The sequence below is a fragment of the Chelonia mydas genome, chromosome 13 (assembly GCF_015237465.2).
Source record: "Chelonia mydas isolate rCheMyd1 chromosome 13, rCheMyd1.pri.v2, whole genome shotgun sequence".
In the NCBI taxonomy this organism is placed as follows: Eukaryota; Metazoa; Chordata; order Testudines; family Cheloniidae; genus Chelonia; species Chelonia mydas.
This window is the reverse complement of record NC_051253.2, coordinates 29,135,966-29,154,962: the sequence shown is the minus strand read 5'-3', so window position 1 is coordinate 29,154,962 and position 18,997 is coordinate 29,135,966. Positions and strand designations below refer to the sequence as shown.

The 18,997-nt window shown below is 45.3% G+C and overlaps 1 protein-coding gene across 3 annotated transcripts in view; it reads right to left on the bottom strand.

Moving 5' to 3' along the window:
• The window catches only part of LOC102947502 (transient receptor potential cation channel subfamily C member 4 associated protein), a 76,543-nt gene extending 59,706 nt beyond the window's left edge, over positions 1 to 16,837 (bottom strand). For all 3 annotated transcript variants that reach the window (XM_037877302.2, XM_037877303.2, XM_043526629.1), the window contains exon 1: positions 16,661 to 16,837. In XM_037877302.2, the coding sequence (XP_037733230.1) occupies positions 16,661 to 16,792 (132 nt within the window). In that variant the 5' untranslated portion in view covers positions 16,793 to 16,837. The remainder of the gene's footprint in view (positions 1 to 16,660) is intronic.
• Positions 16,838 to 18,997: the final 2,160 nt, after the last annotated feature.

The following is an 18,997-nucleotide window of genomic DNA, read 5'->3' as shown; positions in this document are numbered from 1 at the left end:
CTATGGATATTCAAGGACGGGAGTCCCTTGTTTTCACAAAAAAATTCCAAGAGGTGTTGGTTCATCCTGATGCACAACACCGAGGTTTCAGCATTTGGCTTTGATTCACAAATAAGAATTTTTGCTTTCCACCTTGCCCTATTGTCAGCATCTGATTTAGGCTTGAGCTCCTTTGGGCAGAGACCTTGTCTCCATCTGTATGCACAGTACAGTGCCAAGCACACTAACAGCACTTACCCAGCATGCTCTTCAGACAAAACAAAATCTTATCAAGCTGAACTGAAGCTCCTGAGATAGAAAAAATTCCATCTCTAATTAGAAATCCGACAGGCATTCGCTCCTGTAGATCGCCCCACACCCTCACAGTAGGGCTCCTTTCTCATTGAAGTACTTAACCCAAGGTAAGAAGCTTGTTCAAGAGGCTTACATTTCACGGCTTTCAAGCTCTATCTTTAGTTAACTTGTATATCAGAGCTGCGCGAGAGCTACAGTACAGACGCGTTTACACGCGAATCTGCTTATCGCATGGTAGCGCCATGCTTCCCAGTGCTACCTATTTAACACGCGAGACTCGTTAATACGCGGTACAGGAACTTGCTATGTAGCGCTACAGATTTGCTCACTAACTCACGGGCATAGAAATCGACAGGAAGTACAGAGTGGAAATGTGTTGTACATCTTTACCGATATTGGTAAAGACATATCACGCACGCTTAGTCATGGTCACGCTAGAGAGATATATAATATATAGTCGTTTATATCACACACACACACACACACACACACACACTATATTAGAAAATTTTAACCCTAGGCCTAATACTGTATAATGGCAGAGGGCAAGCGTCAGTGTTCCTACATGGTAGAAGAAAAGCTAGCTGCAATAGATCGAGTAAATAGTGGAGAAACCCAGGTCAAAGTTTCAAAAGATATTGGGACTGCCGAATCTACTCTCCAAGGATGGCTAAAAAACTAATCTAAACTGAATGGCTTTGTACAAAATATCGATTCTGCCGCGGAGCTTAAGCGAAAACCTGTGCGCTATTCAGCAAAATCCACAACAGACAAAGCCATGTGCACGGGGTTTGCTCGGGAAAGTCTGAAAGGAATACCACTAAGTGGGCCAATTCTTCAAGCCCAAGCGACAAAATTTGGAAATTTAACGGGGGATGAATCATTCCAAGCCAGAAAGGGGTTTATAAGTCGTTTTAAAAAGCGTCATGGCATAGCGCAGGTATCGATTTCTGGAGAAAGCCGATCAACCAATGAATCGGCCGCCAACGCGTTTCCCGCAGAGTTAAAATCTATTTTACAAAATGAAGGCTACCATGAAGAACAACTTTATAGTTGTGATGAAACTACTTTATTTGCAAAACTGCTACCTGATAAGACTTTAGCCTTTAATTACGAGACACAGAAAACAGCTGGATTTAAAAAGATAAAAGATTGTGTGACTCTTCCTTTTTGTAGTAATAAGACAGGCAGCCATAAGCTTGCCCCCCTTCTCATTGGCTGCTTTCATAACCCTCGCTGCTTTAATCAACTCAATAGATCCAAACTGCCAGTAATATACGCTAACAGCAAAAATGCTTGGATGACTGGTTCCACAACAGCTTTGTTCCAGCTGTTCGTAAGCATCTGCGGTTGAAGAAACTTGAAGCCAAAGCACTTTTGCTACTTGACAATTGTCCAGCCCATCCTCCAACTGAATCACTGGTATTGAGCGATGGAAAAATTCAAGTGCTATATCTACCATTCAACACAACATCAAAAATTCAACCTTTAGACCAGGGCATTATTCACAATTTTAAAAAGAATTATCGACGGGAGCAGATTTCGGCGATCGTGTCATGCACGTCTTCAGGCATTTCTGAATTCCTGAAACAGTTAAACATGAAGGACATTATTTGTTTAGTTAAAGTTTGGGAAGGAGTAAAACAAAAGTCCATTGAAAACTGCTGGATGAAGGCTCTCGGTGATGCCTTTCCCATCAAAGACGGCTCAGACTCGGAAAACTCCAGCAGTGGCACTGATTCAGAGCCAGACTTCGAAGGATTTTCAGAAGACATCCTACAAACACGCACACGACAAAAGAGGATAAAGGTAAACTTCTCTTTCAAATGATAAAAGATTTTAGTTTGGATACATGGCTGGAAATCATTACTGAGTGAGTGGCTGGAGATGGATGAAGATTGCCTGACTTCAGAATTTCTGTCTGAGGAAGAAACGTTAACGGGCTGCGAGGCTACGTCAGACTGCGAAAGTGATGGCGAGGATGTCGTTGAAAAAGTCAAAATTTCGCCCACAGAAGCCCGTAGTGCTGTAGAAACTATTGTAAGATTTGTGGAGGAGCAAAATGCGGAAATATCGAAATCATTCATCTGAGGCAAATGACAGACTTCATAAGAAAAAAAAATGCGAGCCAGAAAGAGCAGAAAATAACGGTGTTTTTTCTAAGTGAATCAGAGACACTTTTTTCAGCATGGCCCTCTTAACCCGCGGTCCATTAACACGCAGTCGTGACTGCTTGACTCCCGACATCCAAGCGTAAATGGGTCTGTACTGTACTTCCAAGAAGCCTGACATGAATGGATACTAGCATAGAAGTAAGCTAGGAAGAAAAGAGTTTCAACATGTATGATGGACAAATTTGAAAACAGTAACTTAAGAGGGAACATTACACATTGAACAATGACAAGAGCTCACTTTCCTCTGAGGGGACAAACTTTATTTTAAAAAAATACATTATGCCTGTACACTGTGATTGCTTCGCAGAAGTCCAATAGACCTCATGGTAACCTATTTTTAAAAGTTACAATCTGATGGTGAATTTGTTGCTGAAAGGAGGGATTGAGGTAGACAGTCAGTTTACATTTGAGAATCACATACTCAGTCAAGCTCAGCACAGCAGCACGAAAGAGGAGTATTTTCACCATGAATAAAGAACACTCAAGTGTAACTGGCATGTCTGAGCTAACTGCTAGGGCAGCTATGCCAGGAATCTAGAGTTTGTGACACTGGCTGGATACTCCATGACACCAATGAAACAAATTATTATTTTCTTTAATAAAAGGGTGACACACTGGCAATAAACTCTGTAATGCTAATTATTATTAAATATTTGTAATTACAATTCAGTTTACATATGGTAAGGCAAAGTATACTTCTCAGTATGGTTAATAGTGTTAAGCCCCAAACCACTTCTGTCCAAGAATATTTAGTGTTACTGTAAAGCATGGAAGATACTCAGCAAAGTAGATACAGCTAAGGAGATTCCTTTAGCTTTGCAAATGTTTCACTTCTCCTGCGCAAATAGGGCAGTTTCACTTAATAGCAGAAACCTGACATGATCCTGGGAAGGTACAAAGACAAGGAAATGAAGAAAGATGAAAGAGAAAACAAAACAAAAAGAAAAGGAGTACTTGTGGCACCTTAGAGACTAACAAATTTATTTGAGCATAAACTTTCGTGAGCTACAGCTCACTTCATCCCATGAAAGCTTATGCTCAAATAAATTTGTTCATCTCTAAGGTGCCACAAGTCCTCCTTTTCTTTTTGCGAATACAGACTAACATGGCTGCTACTCTGAAACCTGTCAAAAAGGGAACAGATAGTGATGCCCCATCCTCACAGTCACCACGGTTTGGATAATGGGAACTAGAAAGAAGCGTTCTTCACCCTAATGCCTAGTGGAGAGAAGGAAGAGAAAATTCCTCACTTAACTACAATGGAGTGGAGACTACTCCTTTGCATCTGTCTTGCAAAATGGGGAGAGGGCACACTCCCACAGTGGAAGAACCCTCAGGGAAGTCTTGCATGGTAGACGAGAAAGACACCAGGCTACCTATTACGTAGCTGCCAGAGGGCTTTCCCCCAGTCTAGTAAGCACCTAGTAAAGTGTTTCAAAACCAGCTTTTTCACCAATACAGTTGCAATATGCAACTGAACCAAGAAACGGATCATTTTTTCCATGCAGACAGACACTGCTTTAGACAGTTGTGGTAAGCTGAGTTGTTTGGAAAGAGAGGTTCTAAACTTCCTTGGGAATATACCAGTGGTGAACAAAAGGAAGTCCATATGAATACATCACTGTATGAAGGACACATGGCTAAGTAAATAACGTACATAGAAAACATCAGAACTTCAAAGCTAGAAATCTGATACATGAAAGAGAATAAAACCCAGTGTACGCTAAAGTCGCAGTTTATCATTTTCCTTAATGTACATGCATCTCATGTGAAGTAGGGCTCACTTTAGAATAAAGCACAAATTGTTTTTCACCTGGAACAAAAGTTTGGGGAGTGTCCCAACTAGCTATAAACCAAAGTAGTTAGTATATACAAACAGGCAATCAATTAACCCAAGTTAAAAAAATTCTAGCACACACATCACTATGTGTGTGCTAGAATCTCAATGCACACGCATCACTACTAATAACCAGAGTTTGAAAAATGTACCAGCCATCTGTTGCCAGAGGACTACACCTAATAGGAACAGACCAATATCAAAGGAGGAGTCTGTAGCAAGGTCCAGGGACAATGCCCTGATATGAAGCCCAGATGCCACCCTCCAGGCCATGGGAAAGGTGCTATAATGATGCCTAGTTCAACTCAGAAGACATTACTAACCAGACAAGCAATCCAAGCACTGCAAGGTAAAAGGACAGATACCTCTGTCAAAGCATCTGCCCAGGACAGGGTTTTAATGTGCAAGAGATTTTTACCCTGTGTCCATTAGTCATTATTGCCCTTTTCAGATTCAGTGATAGGATGCTAACAAAGGCTATACTATCTGTCCTCTTTCCTTGGGTAATAAAGTCCTCCCTCTTACCCCCCCGTTTCCCCCGACTCCCACACAAAAATTAATGGCAAGTTAGAACATAAGAACAGTCATACTGGGTCAGACCAATGCCCCATCCAGCCCTGTATCCAGTCTTTGACAGCGGCCAAAGCCAGAGGCAAATGTACAGAATAGGGCAATTATCTAGTGATCCATACTGTCGGCCAGTCCCAGCATCTAGCAACAGAAGTTACTTCTGCTAATTTGAAGAAATCTCTCTAGCACTGCCCCAATATTTTGAAAGGGAGAGAAGGAAGTATGTGTCAATCTCTCTCTGGGTTTGCAATATGCTTTGGGTTTTCCCTTATCTAACTTTAGTTGGTGGTCCATTATTCTGTATTTGTTTGAGTCTACCTTGGCTTTGCATATTTCTACTGAGGTGATGTCATCTGCTAATGTGCACATTTTGTACAAGCATCTGCACCAATCCAGATTGCTGGCTGGTTCTTCTTTGCAGTTGTTTTGGTTTAGGTCTTGGTCTTGTGATTTTGGTAATAGCCTCTGGCTAATGGACTTCTAGTAAATGTGAAGTCAGCTCCCTTCCCCTGCCACTCCTTTGGGCTGCTGGAAGGAGATACAGTAACGCCTCACTTAACATCGTCCCAGTTAATGTTGTTACATCGCTGATCCATTAGAGAACATGCTCGTTTCAAGTTGCGCAACGTTGTTTGGCAGCCGCCTGCTCTGTCCACTGCTTGCAGGAAGAGCGGCCTGTTGGAGCTAGCTGGGGGGGGTCTGGGACCAGGGTGGGCCAGCAGCCCACCATCAGCTCCCCTAAGTTTCCTGCACGGCAGCCACCCAGCAGGCTATCAAGTGCCAGGCAGTTCAGGTGTTGCACACCGCACTGTTGTGTGCTGCTCCGGCCCTCTGCCTTGGAACTGCTCCTGGGAGCTCTTGGTTGCTGTGCAAGGGGTGGGGGGGGGGGGAAAAAGAGGGGTGCTGATGTCAGGGTGTCCCCCTCCCCCTCCACCCCATCTCCACAAAGCGGGGGCAGGGGGGGACACATGACAAGGTTCAGGATGGAGGGAGCTTGCTGGCAGCAGCTGCTGTCTCAACTTGCTGATATACTTAAAGGCAGCGTACTTAAGAGTGGGGTCAAAGTATTTAAATGGGCAATGCGCGCATCTCTCTCATACACACCCACACCCACCGCCACACCCCTCTGTCTTTCTCTCACATGCACCACCCGCCACTTTGGAAAGTGGAGGGAGTGGTGTGCTCCAGTGGGATAGCATGGGTTCATCATCATGTTCAGTTTCCGCAGGGAATGTTCGCAGCCACTGCCACGCAACTATTGTGTCTCCTCCCTCCATTTGTGCTGCCTTGTAGAGTGTGAGGCTACATTAACAACAACGTGTTAATCCTTGAGGGCTCAGCCGAGTGTTAGTTCATCATTTAGCAGCGAGGCATTCCTGGGAAATATCCCACCCTCTGACTCCACCACCTCAAGCAAGCATCACAGTCATCATTGCTGTGTACAGAATTAAATTGTTTAAAACTTATACTGTATATATGTGTGTGTGTGTATTATATATATATATATAAAATGTCTCTTGTCTGGTGAAAAACATTTCCCTGGAACCTAACCACCCATTTACATTAATTCTTACGGGGAAACTGGATTCACTTAACATTGTTTCGCTTAAAGTAGCATTTTCCGGAACATAACTACAACGTTAAGCGAGGAGTTACTGTAAAGCCCTCTCTAAGGCAACAGTCTACAGTAGTGACCAGCTAGCAGGTGTTAGTAACACAAAAGAGAACACTACCTTCTCCAAGCTCTTACCTCCCTTCATTGGGGGGAGGTGCTTTAGCAGTGGGCAGGCTTCCGCCCACCCACTTCCTGGATCCCAACAGGACTACTTTACTATAGCCATCTGGCCTTGCCCTGTCACACCCCATATTGACTGGGTACATATCACCTCAGGACAGGATGCAGAGATAAAGTTCCTTGACACCTTAAATGACTGCTTCTTGGAGCAGCTAGTCCTGGAACCCACAAGAGGAGAAGGTCCAATTCACCACAGATCTCTGTTACGGAATGGGTTTTTGTTTTGGTTGTTAACCTATACTAGGTTGGACCTGTGAACCCCGAAAAGCTTATGCCACGAAAGCTTATACCCAAATAAATCTGTTAGTCTTTAAAGTGCCACCGGACTCCTGGCTGTTTTTGTGGATACAGACTAACACGGCTACGCCTCTGATATATGATTTGCAGCTTGAGATAAGAAGGTCCTGCATAGCAAGTGAATGTGGAGTATAACTAGATAAGACAGCATCCATTAAACTAGACAGTCCAATTCTCAGTTAAAGGAGCTATGACTATCACATGCTTTAACTGGCATTACAGAGGAAAGAAGTTTAACTGAAGTTAAAGCATAACTACACTAGATGAAAAGTAGAGTCATCCACACACTATAGTCACCAAGCTTTAGAACTTTTAAACACTTGTGCTAGTTTTAATACTGGGTTACGTACAGTGGAAGTATTGAAGGACCTCTCTCTCAAGGTACTATTTTGCTTTACTTTAGATATTACAAACAGACTTGAAGGTATGTGTAAGGATTTTCAGGTCTTCCATGTTTTTCATATTGTGCAGAGGATTTCAACCAGAAAGCAGACAACCTGTACTATTATGGAGGACGTCCCAACTTAATGGCACGTGCTAGGCTGAAAGAAATTCAAAATGGTCAGCTTTTATTGCCAGGTAGCTGTACATTGTTCTACATACCACACCTAATCAAATATTAGCTCTGTGTTTCCAGACAGTGTAAAACTGAAAGCATAAAAGTACAGCTTCATTTGAAAGCTAACAAGCAGAATATATTTAGAGAAGACTGTAGTTAAAACACAGAGCTATAAAATACCTCAGCCATACAGCCCACCCAGGACTGTTCATCATTTCCCTTGAGATCATTCCAAAACCTGATAACTCAGTCACGAAGCTTTTCCCCCACTATTTCGTCTAAATAAATCTATTCCTATGTTTATTTCTAAACTATGTTCAGCACCGTGTGCTTTCAAAAGAGGCGTTTTAAGAACAAAGTGATACATTTCCTTTTAATTTCATCCCATTCTTCCTATTTATAATACCCCAAAGACTATCACTAGTACTTGCAGCTTTCAGATGATCTGAAATAGCCGCCCAACCTTAAAATATTTACTTAAAATCAAGCCCTTTATCAGCTTTGTTCCTCTTCTCGGCACTCACTCCAATTTGCTAATGCATTTGTTAAAGTGCCCAGAAATGGATGCTGTATTCCAGGTGCAATCTGTCATACGGAGGGGATTATCCCATCCTCTGCTCTGTGACAGGGCCACTGTGTTTGCACTCAAAACTGTACTTTCTTTGCAAATACATTTATCTGACTGTCTATCACCCTGAAGTCTCTTTCAGCCATTCCTGCTTCCCATGTTCTTCCCTTCCAACGAATCTTTTCAGATTATCCCCCAGCGTCCCATGTTTGTTAATGTGCATTCCCTCCTTGTCATTTCCTATCCCTGCTTCTATTATCTCTAGTTCCCAAAAGATGGGCACCTAACCATCCTTTAACCATTACACCTTGCACTGGAGAGTGAATCCTTAGGCCACGATCCTGAAACTGTAGCACTTGTATAAAAAAAGGTTAGTGTGGTAATGACGCATCAAACATAGATTGGAAGCCTTTTAGAAATGCCAAGTCTCCCACTTTTCCAGTATTTCACCTGTCAGCTTTTCAAACACGGTCTTCTACAAATTTAAGAGAAGACTGTAGAGCTGATGGTACTAATCAACAAAATTAAGGTTGTTTGATTATCTCAGATATGCTTTTCCATTCTTTAAAAATTCCACATTATTAAAAATAAGGAATCTTCAAACTTTTTGAAGGTTCGTTTGGTTTTTTTTAAACTTGATATGTTCTAAGCATTTTATCTGGAGGAAAAAAAAAGGGAATGTTGATGTCTGTGCAACTAATCATTTAAATCCTTTACTCAGACTAGTTAGTATTCCTTGGCAAGCACTCACTGGAAAACTGCCAGAGGAGTGCTATTCTTTATTTTAGGGAGTGCCCGGTCATCTCAGTTGATTAATTTAGTTGTAGTTTTCCAGTCACTAACGACAACGTCAGCTTGGCTGTTTTTTCTCAATACAACTTTCTCTCTACAGAAAGAACTACAATTCGACTGAAAAGGTGAACAAGACCACCCACTTCAATTTACCACTACACATGGTAACAGAAATACTAAATCAGGATTACACAGTAATTTTCAGAGCAGTTTTAAGTGAACAGGGATGAATTGCTCATCCATAAATAAATGGTAAATGTTGCGATTACCGCAGAGATTATTTTATTGATAACGATATAACTGGGACTCCAGTAGGGCAGCTCAACCAACATATGAGAGCATTAAACCTGCACGAGACTTTCCAAATTCTGTTAAGATTACATGTAATATATCCTTCGGGCTTTTAAATATCAGAGGGGTAGCCATGTTAGTCTGTATCCACAAAAACAATGAGGAGTCCGCTGGCACCTTAGTCTTTAAAGGTGCCACCGGACTCCTCGGTCTTTTAAAGAGTTACATGTTTATAGCGCTCCATTAATTTTTACTATTACTTGAGAGGCAGCATGATCTAGTGGCTAGGGCACTGGACTGGGATTCAGGAGACAAGGGCTCTCTTCCCAGCTCTGATACTGACCTACTGCAAGACTGTTGGCAAGTGACTTCACCTCTCTGGGCCTGTTTCCCCTTCTACCCTTTGTCTGCCATGTCGATTTAGACTAATATCTTCAAGGAAGGGACTGCCTTTTACTACGTGTTTGTACAGGCACTACCATAACACAATGCTATACTTTCTTTCAAAAGTTACTTTACTTTAGAAAAGACTATGAAAAACCCCTGCCTCTCATGCTCTTGTATGCAGAACTGCCCATGTGTCCTATTCTATTGCATGTCAGATTCAAGATGGTGGCTTCTTACTTTTAATTATACAAAAGATTCTTTTTAAAACATTAGCAACATACTTTTTACATTTACTTATACCGAAAGTATCATATTATGCTGCAGTTTTCATTATTATAAGCAGCTCAGTGCCTGAACATTTTAGGAGATTTCTTTTTTGCTGGATTGCCAATCACAGATGTGCCTGAGCTGATGCTAACCCACTATCACTGAAGAGTCTCCCTTTCAAGATGAATAATGGATCCAATATTGCAGCTCCTCCTCATGTGGAAATCCCACTAAAGACAATGGGGTTTGTGTGTGTACAGCAGCTACAGAATATTGCCCTTAATTACAGCAGCCATCAGTATTGAGCAGACTGTGATAGTTTGCAGAAAAGGCCAATGATATTTAGACATTCTAATGCTCAGAACAAGGCAAGTATGTTTTCTCTAAAGAAAACAACCCCATCCATTGGTTAGTTTACCTTTCAATCCCTGACTGTTCTTTCACAGGATAGCAAAATTGGAAAGTTTACTGCCTTGAAACAACTTCCTGTGCCCTTTTCACAAACCAGAACTGTGCACAAGCGATGGCTCTTTCCGTCGCTGCAGCGAGGTCCTCCTTCAGACGGGGAATCAGCAAACGAGCAGGTGATGCACCTCACCACACTCACATATATTCGTGTCATTAGAGTAGTCCCATTTGATCATAGAAGGATCACAGAATACCAGGGTTGGAAGGGACCTCAGGAGGTCATCTAGTCCAACCCCCTGCTCAAAGCGGGACCAATCCCCAATTTTTGCCCCAGATCCCAAATGGCCCCCTCAAGGATTGAACTCACAACCCTGGGTTTAGCAGGCCAATGCTCAAAGCACTGAGCTATAGACTTTGATCTGCTTGTTTGCATGCACAGGCAGTTCGGGCATCGCCACGTTGACCAGTCTGTATCAGCCCCTCCGGGAATGTCCTCCTAGGGTTCCAGATCTATTTCAGCACATCCAATTGTGCGTAGTCTTTCATTCCATAACCACAGTCATGCCTTGCCAGCTGGCATTTCCAAAGGCACTACACTGGCTATAAAACTCTTGTGATTTAAGGCATTTGATTGCTCCTATGTGACCGTATAATGGATACCTTGGATCTTCCATCTGCCGTGATCTTTTCCTTTGGCTTGCTATCTTCCTCCTGACATCAGGTGGTGCAATGCCAGCCAGTACCGGTTATCCTTTGGTGTCGGCTTTAGACATCCTGTTATTCCATGACAACTGTCATTTAGAACAGGGTCTAATTTCTTAGCATGGATGGATCATTCCGACACTGGACATGCATACTCTGCTATGGATTAGCACAAGGCAATAACAGTGGTTCACAAAGTAACTGGATTGGCTCCTCACTTTGAGGTGACCAATTTTTGGAAGATGTTGTTACCGGCGCCTTGAAACTGACTAAAGTTTTCCCTTTTTACTCACTTTTATGTATACTAAATAAAGTAATAGTATAAGAGTACTAACATCCAGCACTTATTTCATAGCACTTCTAGAGCAGGGTATAGCCATCAGGCATGCTCTCCCTTCTGCCATACATAAGCACATCCCCAGGCTTCCTATGCCCACAATCCTGAACAGGCAGCAATCTACCAACAGCAACTTCACTGGGGCCAGCCACGTCCTTTCACCAGTAGGAAGAGCAGCCTGAAGAGGAAGCTGTCAGAGGCCTCAGGCTACAGCCAAGCAAGACTACAAGGGAGTCTCAGATGCTCCTCTGTCTGTAGCCCGATCCCTCCCTTTTGCATGAACTTGTGTGAGGCTGTTGACTGGCAACAGAAATAGTGCTTTTTGAGTGGGTGAGGTGGATGTGAAGAAACTTCCCTTTTTTAAAGGGCCAATACTTGAACAGGGCTGAGAAGACTGTTTAGAAGAAAAAAAATTGTAGGTGATGCTGTGGGGAGAGGAGAAGAGATTTGTACAGAGTATTGATAATATGTATATTTTTAAGGAATTAAACGTTTTCTTTGGGAGTGAGGGATTTGATATAAGTGGATAAGAATGGCACTGTCAGCTTGGAGACTTTATTCCCAGGAGCAGCAGATCATATGGCATGGGTAGAGAATGGCCTTTTGAACGTCATTCCAACTGTTTCAGCTAGACCTTGGCAGTCCTGCAGGGTTTAAGACCAATTTGATAGCCTGCTCTCAGAGACTGCTGAGGGAGCATAAGTGTGTTGCCAATAGACCACCGTGAATGACCTGGCTGGACTTTCAATAATGATGGAAAAAATGTCATTGTAGAGAGGCCCCTAGGCAACTTGGTTTCACCCTCACATTACACCACTGTTTACAGATGATTTGCACCAGATAAAGGAAGAGGAGAGACTGTTAGAACACTGGTAGGGGAGTCTCATTTTGAGTTTGATCAATTGCAACTAAATGTTTCAGGTCTTATGCCATGACTGTACAGAAGGCAAATAAAAGTCTATTGGCAGAAGCTATGGTGGAGGAAGAGTTGCATAGAGTGAAAATGTTCTGATGGGTTGATAATTTATCAATGTTCCTTTACTTTGTTAGCACCCACTTTTTCTTGCTGTGAGGAATTTTTTACTCGAAGAAAACCTGTTTCAAACTGAGGCAAGACTTAAGACAAACACAGAGTCTTTTCTGTTTGAGTTTCTGGCACTATGCTCTATGTCTCTATTATAGGACCTTACTAACGCAGCACAGTGGATTGACCTAGTCCCTTACTGGTGATTGGTGCCTGCCCGCATGAGGGCTAACTAGCTGAATCTCAATCCAGATAAGATGGAGATAATGTCAGTAGATTTGAGAAGTAGCCAGGAAGAACTGAAAGGAATTATATCAGCACGCTTGCTGAGAGAACGTGACACAATTTGTTATAGGATGTCCATAGTTCACGGGTCTGGCGAGACGCAAACTGCTGCTAGATATTAAGGTGCCAGCTGCAGCCAGACAAGCTTTTCCATCTGTTCCTGGTAAGACTAGAACTGTACCTTCCAGATGCAGATCTTGAAACATTTATCTGTGCCTTTGTCATTTTTAGACTAGGCCTCTATATTGCCTCTTATGCGGGGCTGGATTTTGAGATTGCCCAGAAACTGAAGCTAGTGCTGAATACAGGAATCCATTTACTAATTAGAGCTTCATGTGGAGACCAAATACGAGATGCTCAAGGAAGGTTACTGCCTGACTCTCAGGGTCTAGATGGAATCGGAGGTGTTGGTTTTGACTCATATACCTCTAAATGGTTTAGGTAACCAGGTCCTGAGAGACTGCCTGTCCCATTGCTGTACTGCCTCACCCACAGTCAGTGGAGGCAGTTGACATGGAGCTTCTCTGCTATGAACAGGAAAGAATGACCCCTGTGCCATTATCCTTGACTTTAAAATTCATCTCCACTCTCGGGTTGTCAGAGCCCAGCTCAGTTAGCCTTCCATATACCTGCAAAGCCAACCATTTCTCTCAGGCATCTAGGAGTGGATGAATTGACCATCTGGGGAAGGGAGGGAAGGATAGCTGAGAAGCCTGCTCAGATGAGGGCTTAAGAACTAAATGAACTAAGAGTCTATTGGGAAATATTTGTAATACTTTGATAACATGGAATTTTAACTGATTACAAGGCACCTAAAGATTGTTTTTATAAGCAGTAAATAAGTGTCCAAACAAACAGAACAGGAGTCACACCCAAGTGCTTTACACATGGACTTCCCACAGAAACAGAGGAGAAACTCAGACAGTATATCAGAACAGTGATTACTCCCTCCCTCCGCCCCTGTTTGGTGAACTGAACTGTTTGGTGAAGTCTTTCACACAACACATGAAAACCCATGAGTTTAAAAGAGCAGCAACATTTGCCACAACACAAAAGAAATACATGCCAGGTTGAAATTATGACACTTGCTTGAGTATCTCCCAGCTCCAAGCAAGTGTACACAGGTACGTGGCATTTAACACTGCACTACTAAAATCATTTTTAATGCCATAGTTAAATGCTAATCCTATGCCAGTTATACAGTTCGTAACCTGTCAGGCAATTAAATTGCTCCCTCAATCCAAGTAATTTAATGAAGTGTTCTTGTGGCCACTTAAGCACTTGGAGCTCTCAGCCTTCAGCTTTAAGCCGCTCAATAGAGCCAAGTCATGCTGAAAGCATTTCAGAAAGTCAGTTTTATAAAAGGAGTGAGGCAGCTAGCAGAAAGATTCGGACCAAGTATTGTGGGTAACTGCACAGGTCTAGTCTCTCTCACACTCACACACACACACACTTTATACAAGCATTGACAACAAAAAATGCACTAATGCGGTCATCAGCACTTCTCAGCTATGTGCAGAGACAGGGGCTAAAGTGAAGCTGTACAGATATCTAAAGTGACAGAACACCTTACTGTGCATTCTCTTATTACATGCACACCTGAACATTTACTTAAATCTGTATAACATGAGATTAGTTGTGGTGAACACAGCACAAGGTATAACTCAGACCCCAAATGTATTACAGATATGAAACGATCTGTGGAAATAAAAACTCATTTTAAAGAAGCCATGTCAAGGTTAAATTAATATGTTAACAAAATATAAGGAAAAGCAAAAGCTGGTGAAAAGTCATTTGGCTCAGATTGGACAATATCCTGGACAGGTCAAAAGTGCCTAAACACAAATACCTGTTTCCACTGAAATGATCTCTCGTCCCATTCCCCTCCCAACAGCAAGGAAGTTAAGTGTAGAGGCCATGTCTCATTAACCAACGCTCAGTGAACCTTTTTTGCGGGTATTTCTACTTGGGGGAGGAGGAAGGGCTTGCCAGAATAGTATAAACAAATTCTCAGTCTGCAATGTCCATATAATTCTTCATATTTCCCTCCAAAATAAATGCTACTTTCTTTGTAGCAATAGCCGCTTGCCATCCAGCACCCATGCACAGCTTTCCAAAACAGAAGACACAGAGTAAGCAATGTCCCAGTGAAGAAACAGACGTCATTCTCAATAGTCCACGAGACCAACAGTGAAAACAGTGATTTCAAACAGTCAAGATCAGTGTTATTTTAATAGAACACACAAACGGGCCTCCTACTCAACAGGTGCAGAACCAGAGTTCTGCTCAGCACTAAAGTCACCAGGTCATGTGCGCCAACTGAATCAATAATGGGCTTAACATATTAAATCATAATTCCATGCAGGGCTTCATTTCTCTTCAGAACAGAGAGCTACCCATCCCCACCTCCAATCAAAATGCTGCTGCAGAACAGCATTTCTATGTTGTGGGAAATTTGCCCTTCTCCTCCAGTTCTTTTACACAAATACCCTGGTGGCAGGGAAAGAGAAAGCAAGTCACAAAAAATAAGTTCATTCTCCTCGCTACAGGTGATGCTTAGGTTCCTAGTGCTGATGGCTTGCAATGCTAGACGGACCCAGAAAGCAGACAGGGGAGAAAACCTAGTTCCTGGAAGGCCCAAGAACTAATTAGAAAAGTGGTTGAGAGTTTGGGGACACGGAGGGTCGCTTCTTCAGTTGCTGCCACTAAATAAGAACTCAGCTACAGCTTTCACAAAAACAACAAGGAGTCCAGTGGCACCTTAAAGACTAACAGATTTATTTGGGCATAAGCTTTCATGGGTAAAAAAGCCCACTTCTTCAGATGCCTGGAGATACAGATGTCTCCATGCATCTGAAGAATGGGGGTACGGATAGCTCAGTGGTTTGAACACTGGCCTGTTAAACCCAAGGTTGTGAGTTCAGTCCTTGAGGGGACCATTTAGGGATCTGGGGAAAAAATTGAGGGTTGGTCCTGCTTTGAGCAGGGGGTTGGACTAGATGACCTCCTGAGGTCCCTTCCAACTCTGATATTCTGTGATCCCATGAATGCAAGTGGGTTTTTTACCCATGAAAGCTTACGGCCAAATAAATCTGTTAGTCTTTAAGGTGCCACCGGACTTCTCATTGTTTTTATGGATAAAGACTAACATGGCTACCCCTCTAAAACCTCTGATATTAGTTACAGTTTTGCTGTTCAGCAGTTGACTTTTCCTCTAGTTTCCACATAGACCCACTAGAGCAGCTGTGGTGAGGCCCTCCAGACAACCTATATGCTGAAGATATACAATGTTGTCGTAGCCATGCTGGTCCCAGGATATTAGAGAGACAAGGTGGGGCAGGTAATACCTTTCATTGGATCAACTTCTGTGGGTGAGACACAAGCTTTCAAGCTTCCACCTAACTCTTCTTTACCCACCTTGTCTCTATACACTGAAGAGTCCACCAAGGGGGGAACCAGAGGCCTCCCAGCCAGGCAAGAGTCTTCCAAGTGGGCAGATGTAAAGTAGCCAGGAGAGAATTTAAAAACCTACAGCCCTGGCGACGGTGAACTTGAATCCTGCATCCAGCAGGGGAATCAGAGACCTTCACTTCTGCCGCACACAAAACCGGAGCGCAAAGCCCAGGCTTCTCCCAGCCCAGGCGAGATTTTGCGATCTCCACCTTCGCAGAAGGTGCGAAGGCTCGAGGCCAAGCAGAGCCAAGGCCAGAGCAGCACGACCCCGGGCTGGGAGCGGGGAAGGAAGTGTCGGTGCCCTGCCGAGCGGCTGCTCCGGAACAGGCCTCCAAGGCCGGCCCTTGCGCCAGGCCAGGGACAGGCAACTGGGGAAGCTCGAGGCAGGAGGGCTCGGCTGGCCGCCGCCCCGGACCCCAAGGCCCCTCTGACAGGTCTCCAGCGGCGGGCCTGCCCCTCCGCCCGAGGCGGTTCCCCCCGGCCTGCCCCCGGCGCTGACTCCCTCCAGCGCCCAGCCCGACTGGGCCCGCCCCGTGCGGGGACCCGCGGCCTCCTCAGCCCGCCGGCGCCGCCGCCGCCGCCCCCCCCGCCCCGCCCCGGCCCGGCCCGGCCCGCGGTACCTGCGCCCCCCGGGTCAGGCCCCGGCCGCTCAGCTGCCCGTGCCGGAGCTGGGCCAGGATGTTGGCCGCCCCCCTGCGGGCTCCGCGGCGGCCGCCCCCGCCGAAACCCGGACCCCCCGCCGCCGCCGCCATGGCCGCTCCTGCCGCTCGGCCTCGGATCGGACGGAGACAAACAGGAAGAAGCGCCCCCCGCCGCCTCCAGCGCTTTGTACGGAGCGGCGCAGGGCCCTCCCCACAGCGCCAGCCGCTGGGCCCCGGCCGCACTGCACGGCCGGGCGGAGCGAGGGGCAGCGCCTGCCCGCCCGCCCGGGGGCCGCTGGGAAACGTAGTCCCGACCCATCCCGGGAGGGGACATGGCGCGCGTGCGCACCAGGACCGCCTATAGGCAACGGGTGCTCGGTTGGGCAGGGGTCTGCCTCCAGATTCCAACCTAGAGCTGTAGGGTGGACAGTACAGGGCAACTCACAATGCCATCCTCACTGCAACACCCATCACTGCAATCTCACCCTCATTGTAACACCGCAACACCACCCTCACTGCAACAACACAATCCAAACCACTTTGCAATACATCACACAACACTGCAAGTCACTACAGAGCACTGCAGTACAGCACCCACAAACCATACTGCAACATAGTGCACAACACAACAGAATGCCACAAAACACACAACTCAGACTGCTGCACAGAACACTGCCTAATTGCAAAACGTCATAAACACTACAAAACAGTAAAATAAATTGCAACACAACACAGCCAGACATTCATAACCACACTGCAACACAGCACACAAAACTGCAACACAGGGCACAACATGTCATAGCACATTCCTGCACATCACAAAACCACCGAACAACACAGCAACCCACATCACACGATCCTGGGAGGGGTGGGCCAGGGCTCTGAGGTGGCACCGAGCATTCTCTCTCTCAGGTGTTTGGCTGCCTGATTCTTGTTCACACACTTAGGGTCTATCTGATCGCCATATGTGGGGTTAGGAAGGAATTTTCCCCAGGGCAGATTGGCAGTGACTTTGGGGAGTTTTGCCTTCCTTTGCAGAGTGTGAGTGCAGGTCACTTGCCAGAATTATCTGGGTAGATCTCATTTAATCATCTCTGTCCCACTACAGGGGCCTCGGGCACTGGTAAACTTTGTCCCCTTCTGTTCTCAGCTTGGGGCACATCACAGTCTAGGCTCCTGTGGGTGTCATTTACTTTGGGCTCATTTCAGCCATTGGGGTTAGTGTGCAGGTGCTGGATGGTGCTGATGGTCAGTGACATACAGCTGGCCAGACTAGCTGATCTAGTGGTCCCTTCTGGCCTTAAACTCTTAAGACTCTATGACATGCCGCCCCACAGCACCAAAGTACTACATAATAACAACACAACACAATGCACACAGCTACTCTCAGCCCATTCTGCCAGCATTATTATGAATCCTGTTTATTACAGTGGTGCCTAAGCGTCAAGAAAAAGTGGGGCTCATTGTGCCAGGCACTGTCCAAACACAGAGTCCCTGCCCCGAAGCCCTTACAGTGTAAACAGTCATCGGGTGGGGGAAGGGGTAGAACACACCAGCAGAGTGAAACAGTGTGACAGCAGCAAACGACATCTGGCCTGATTGAGCAAAGAGACTTACAGAACTTGTGTCAGAACAGCTCTTTGAGGGAACAGGAGGACAGCAGGTCAGGACTGAGGAAAAGTGTGGGGGCCCAGCCCAGGACTGGAAGAGCTTGGGGACCATAGGTGCTGACTCTATTGGTGCGTCAGGGCCAGAGCACCACAGAAAAAAAATTTGTGCTTAGTAGCCAAGTTAACCCCTTCTCCCCAGCACCTCCTGCCTGCCAGTGGCTCCACCGATCACCTCCTCCCTCTCCCTCCCAGCACCTCCCACCTGTTGCAATCAGCTGGGTTCTGCGGCATGCAGGAGGTGCTGGAAGGGGGCAGGGAGGAGCGGGGACAGGGTGCGCTCGGAGGAGAGGTTGGGAAGAGGCAGGGTGGGGCATTGGGGGAAGGGGTGGAGTGGGGCCTGGGGCTGAGCGGGAGGATTGAGCACCCTGGTGGACAATTGGAAGCCAGCGCTTGTGTTGGGGACATGTATGAGTGAGTGAGGGAGAGATTTTGCCCTCAGATACATATATGCGTGCAGCTGTTCTTGACTTCAGGGGAACCTTAGTATGCACATCCAGGGACAGAATTTAGCCCAGGATGTGGCAAGTGAGGATGGAAGTGCACTGGCAGAGCTACAAAGAAGCCTATGGTTGGTAGAAAGAGGAGCAGCTGCAGGTGCACTGCACAGCTACACCAGAGCCCAGGACTAGAAGAGCAGGGGATGCTA